The sequence below is a fragment of the Myzus persicae genome, unplaced genomic scaffold (assembly GCF_001856785.1).
Source record: "Myzus persicae strain clone G006 unplaced genomic scaffold, MPER_G0061.0, whole genome shotgun sequence".
Lineage (NCBI taxonomy): Eukaryota > Metazoa > Arthropoda > Insecta > Hemiptera > Aphididae > Myzus > Myzus persicae.
In genome coordinates, this window is record NW_019101247.1 from 501085 (window position 1) to 507049 (window position 5965).

General features: G+C 26.4%; 1 protein-coding gene across 1 annotated transcript; it reads left to right on the plus strand.

Annotated features, from left to right (window-relative positions):
• LOC111028386 (limulus clotting factor C-like) lies at positions 1-5728 on the plus strand. The gene is made up of 9 exons (XM_022307013.1): positions 1-197; positions 299-361; positions 2217-2280; positions 2909-3054; positions 3180-3347; positions 3408-3541; positions 3608-3775; positions 4480-4636; positions 5541-5728. The coding sequence occupies exons 1-9, from the start codon at positions 86-88 to the stop codon at positions 5723-5725; spliced, it is 1197 nt and encodes a 398-aa protein (XP_022162705.1). The 5' UTR covers positions 1-85; the 3' UTR covers positions 5726-5728.
• Positions 5729-5965: the final 237 nt, after the last annotated feature.

The window sequence follows — 5965 nt, forward strand, 5'->3', positions numbered from 1 at the left end:
GTATATATTATAGAAGACCCAATATTATGTGTCTATAGTGTTGTAAAGCTGCATTGGTATTATCGTATATTACATATCGTTTCTTATGAAGTTAAAATTAATAAGCTCTCAACAGAAATTGACAGGGTTTTGTATTATATTTGATATTATTATTACAGTATATTTTGCTTCACGCATATACTTACGTGTTAGAAAATGTACGGTGAACTATTGTTTAGTGTACCTATAGTGTTGTTAATTTGATATAACTTATGAGTAAACGTTTATATATTTTTAAATATATTTGAATTAATTTCAGCTTACCAAACAATGAAGATGACGTACTCGTATTCCTGGATAATATATTCATGGTTAATTTTCGGTACGTAATTCCAGTATTAACAATAAAATAATAAATAAAAATCATATTTTTATGACAATATATAATTATATATAATATTCATTACATTTAGATATTAAATACACCCAATAAGTTTAATAAACGTATATATCTAAAGTATATTATTTTAAATGCATTATTATGTACCAGTAATTTAATTAAAACAGTGGGTAATTTGTAATCTTGATAATAATATTTTTCAAACTGATTAGTTTAAATTAAAAAGGTATGTACTATGTGCATTCGCATTCTATGTAAAATAGTTTTGGGACAGTAACGCTATTGAATTCCAAAGATAATGTTTTATTTTTATATAATATTATGTCATCATTAAATAGACTACCATTGAATTGGCTCCCTAAAGTATAAAATATTATTATTGAACAAGGGGTTCTCATACTATACGCTTTTACTTTTACGTCGTCAACCTAATGACAAATAGTTTAATTTAACTTATTAATTTGTAGTTACATAAAATACATATATTTTATAGCGAATCATCCACCTATAATATTGTCGTATTTTAATATTTTAATAATTATTTAGATTTTATTTTTTCTGCGCTCTTGTGAGATTTTTTTTTTATATTTACTAAATAATTCTGTGTAAAAAAATAGATGTATTGAAATATATAACTCTCCATGTGGAGACGTAAAATATACAAATGTGATACCATAAAACGTGACGTGTCAAATTTAAGAATCGTATTGAACTTATTTTTTTATCTTAAGTCTGGTGGACATCAAATACCCTAGTAAATAATTTCCAACTTTAAATTATTAATTACATTTAGTAATTAACATATTTTTGAAAAAAAAGGTAGGGAGCCAAATCAAAGATACTTCTTAAGGGTAAAATAAAAAACAATACAAATAATCATATCGTATAACATAGTTACTAATAAGTATTTATTATAATGTGAAGTAAGAAAACTTTTTAGGTATTTCAAAATATTGGTAAGGTGAAGAAAAGGCTACCCGATGATAATAACACTTTTTTTTTAGTTAATGTAGATATTGAGTTAAGATATATGTGTACAATTTTTTTTATTGAACTCAGCTGCATGTTTATTTTAAAAAAATAGTTGTACCTACATTAAATGCTCATAAGATTCAGTAAGTATTATGACTTATTAAACATAATGTGTTGGACGTAGGTACGTAAATAAAATGCATATTATGTAGTTTATACTTTATATACAGTGCGCAACAGAAAAATCTGACAAAAAAAATTGATATTAGTTAATCGTATGACAACAATTGTGAAAATGATGTAGATGATAAATAATTTAAGAAATATACTCATGTCAGGTAATTTCCGAAAATAATATTTCGATTAATATAAATAGAAAATGTCAGTGTAAAAATGCAAAATAAATGAGTCAACATGAGTTGAAATATCTTAAAAATGTTATAACGTAACCTAACCAATATAGGAAATTCTAAAATCAGCATTCAGTGAAAACTTCATGGGTCCACTGTACATTTTTTAAGAGTTACGTAGGTACACCAAAAAACAAAATCGATTTGATCGAAAACCGTTTTCCTTGGTGCATTTGAAAAATTTTGGGCATTTTAAATTTTGACCTTCTGAATGCACCAACGATATTCATTTTCCCACCGGCAAAGATACTGAAGTTGAAAATCGAAGCATTCTTTAGACTATTTATAATGTACAATGACATAAAAATTGAAAATTAAAATAAAAAACACACATCACTGTAAAATGCATGCATTATCGCTCCGCTTAGAAATTAAAATGTATACTATAAAGTATAAATATCTTAATCTACTAAACGTTGTTTACGTATTTAATGCATCTAAATTCATTATTTCAGGAACTGGCATTTTGTGTGATAGAAGACTCGAAAGACGACAAGCTGTACTATCATCTTGTTCAGTGTTAGTGACTGTAGTTTTAATAATTATTTTATTATTTTAAGTAGTGAAAATCGTGGTGGTTGTGGCCTTGGGTAATTAGAGCCCTAAAGTCTTTAAGCACCTTCAAACACCATACGATCTATATTTAATATTGGGTAGTCTTAGTACTAACTACATATCTACATAATTTTTGACTCTCTCAACTCCCCCGCATTGATATACTTTACTTATAACAAAAAATTAGGAACAAACCTCTCCGAGGTTAGGAGAAGCAGAACTCCTGCTGTTTTTTCTTAATCAAATTGTTTACAATTATCTTAATATATTTTATATTAATCTTTTTAACTTCTATACAAATTTAAAACTTACAAAATACCTATCTTCTTATTAAAATATTATTTTGACTGACTTGTTTTTAACTTAGTTAAGATGATAATTTATAACACAATCGTTTTTCCATCGTTTATAACTAAAGGTATTTCTAGTTGATGGCAGTAAGGAAGTATAAAGTTGTATTTTGTCTTCTATACATTTATTGTACTGAGTAATGTTATGTAAATTGTCTCTATGAATTAGATTATCTTAAATATTTGTTTATATTTATATAATTTATATTAAAAATTTGTTGCACATTCGAATACAATTATAGAAATACTAAGGATAAATTTTATTGTTCAAATGGACTGTGTATCGAATCGCCGCGGGTTTGTGATGGTCATAAGGATTGTTCAGATGGTTCAGATGAGACCAAAGAATCGTGTTCTCAATACAAGTATAGAACAAATATGACCATGGGTAAAAATAATAGTTATTTAAGAAGTTTAATATTTTTTATAATATGTTAGTGTAATAAGTTATACCATATATATGCCAGAGTTAAGCATATTAATCTAAATATGGAACTTCTGCTATTGTTTTAGATTGTGGTAGAGTAAATATAAAAAACCAAGTAATATTAGAAAAAACTGGTGTTGCAATAGTTGGAACAGCCCCTTGGAATGTTGGAATATATAAAGTGAATAAAAAAAAACCCAAATATGAGTTGATATGTCTAGGATCAATCATTGCTCCAAATTTGGTCATTTCTGGTAAAACACTTGTGCAATGTATTTAAGAATGAATAAACATTAATTGAATAACATTTTTAGTGGCTCACTGTTTTTGGAAAGAAGATATGTCATCTAAAAGAATATTAACAGAAGACGGCGAATACAAAATTGCTGTAGGAAAATATGATAGAAATTTTACAATTATTGACAATGACTTTACTCAAATAATCAATGTAAGTTATTAATAATTCAAAACAATAATAAGAATTATAATAATATACTTTAAAACAATTGTACAGGTGGACATTATTCTCCTGAAAGAAGGTTATTCTGGGAGTAGTGGTTTTCATGCTGAAGATATATCTATTATTGTGTTACAAGACAGAGTTTCATTTAGTAACCGTGTTGCACCTGTTTGTATCGACTGGAATAGTAAATTCAATGTAGTCAATGGAAATCAAGGAAAGGTAAATTTTTTTGTACTATACGATTTAATAAATAGGTACATAAAATATAAATTCAATAGACTTCTTGTTTAATTTCTATAAAGTGGTGGGAGATCATGGTTAGTTTATCTATACAAGTTATTACATTTTGGTGATAGCTTCATAACGGTAAACTCAGTATAAATGATGAAAACCAACAGTTAATATTTTAATAAATTACAAATTAAGCTCAAGAACTTAAAATTTGCCCTGTAAATTCCTGTAAAAATGAGGAAGTTGTGTGAGTTTGTCCCTTTAAGTTAAATTACGTCATCACTTTGCTTTGAAGAACGTTCATAATAAAACAAATAACTGAATAATACTTTCAAATTTAGCTCTGTAATTTTGCTAATTTTTCAATTGTAATGTAAACAAAATGATCTAACTTTGCTCCTTTGCACATTCTGAATAGGAGTAATACCTGGTTTATGAGTTCCGTGATTTGTAAGTTTATTTGTTCTCATTGCTGGTGATTGGCATTGGCACTGAAAAAAAAAATTCTGTAAAATCATTAAACACTACCTATTCTTATTTCATATTCGATTCATTTTCAAAATTGAACTTATTACACTTTATTGAACTTTGAATTAGTTGATCTCACCACCAACACATAAACAACAAGATACTAATATTATGCCTTTACTCTAATAAATTGTAAAATATAAAACTGTTTTATACTTTTACAGATTGTTTTTTGGGGAGGAAAAGTAAATGGTGAATATAATCCTGTTTTATTAGAAGCATCTTTACCATACATAGATCGTGAAACTTGTCAGAATATGTATGCAAACGGATTTAAGATATATGTGACTGTTGATAAGTTTTGTGCCGGTTCTGAATTAGGTAATACGATATTTTATCATTAATAACATGAAATCATTGATTTATTTTTAACAAATTTAATTTAAATTTATAAAATATTTAATCTTTAAGGCAGACATTTTGAAATACGAAGATTAACGTAATTTGTATTCAATATAATGTACCTACCTAATCATTGAAACACCAAAAATAATTCGGAATCCAACTAGTATCCTAATTATATCCATAGTACATCCAAAATGTAACTTGGCCAGCACTGTTAAGTTATGGTCTGGTACGATGGCATAACATTATCGTTTTAAGCATGTTCATTGTAAAACCTTATCGACTCAGGTGTAAACATAATTCAGTTTTTTTTAAGAAAACTTGTCTTCGACTCACAAAATAGTAATACTTACCAAAAGTACAATTTAAACATTAAACATATGTTAACGGTCGAAAAGACTTTTTTAAAACAATAGTATAATAGGTACTGCATTATATTATAATGTTAATGGTCATTTATAGTAGACTGCAGTACCAAGTGGTCGATGTGGTTTTATCATACAATTTTTTAGTATTAATTGATTTATTTAATATTGCATAATCCCACTATATACAATTCTCAAATAAGTAACCGATCATAATTGTGGTTTGAAATGCATTGAGCTTATCGGCTAATAGTTACTTTTATTAAAAATTATACTTATGTAGTGTGGAAAGTATGTGGATGACTTAGCAGCACATAACTAAATATTATTATAGTTTAAAAAAAAAAGCCACGTTTTTTATGTAATATTTCATATATCCGTAGAATGTAAAACTTTTTATCTTTAATAAATTATTTGAATCTGTATTATGGTCACTATAGTCACTACCCAATAACAGACGTAAGACTATTGATTAACATTAATTTGTGTCTAATATACTAATATATATTTTATAGTTTCAGGAGAAGGAGTGGGTCAAGGAGATAACGGCGCAAGCTTATGCTTTTTACACTCTAATACTTATTATTTAACAGGATTGGCAAGTACTAAGGATCCAGAAAGAAATAATTCAATCACAGTTTTTACAGATGTTAGGCATCATATTGGATGGATTCGAAGAATGTATAATAAATATAACTGAGCCCAATAACATTATAGTATTATAGTAATATAATTTAAAATAATGTTTTAAAAATAATTAAAATCAATATTTGTAAACACAGGTTACAAATTTTTCTAAAAGTTAGGTAATTTTATAATATTATACTATTTAAATTAAATATTCAAAAAGATCATTTGTCTCCTGCTACTGTAATCATCCATTTCTCAATATAAATTAATAGATATTCTAAATTTATAGAAAATAATATTCTTATTTAAA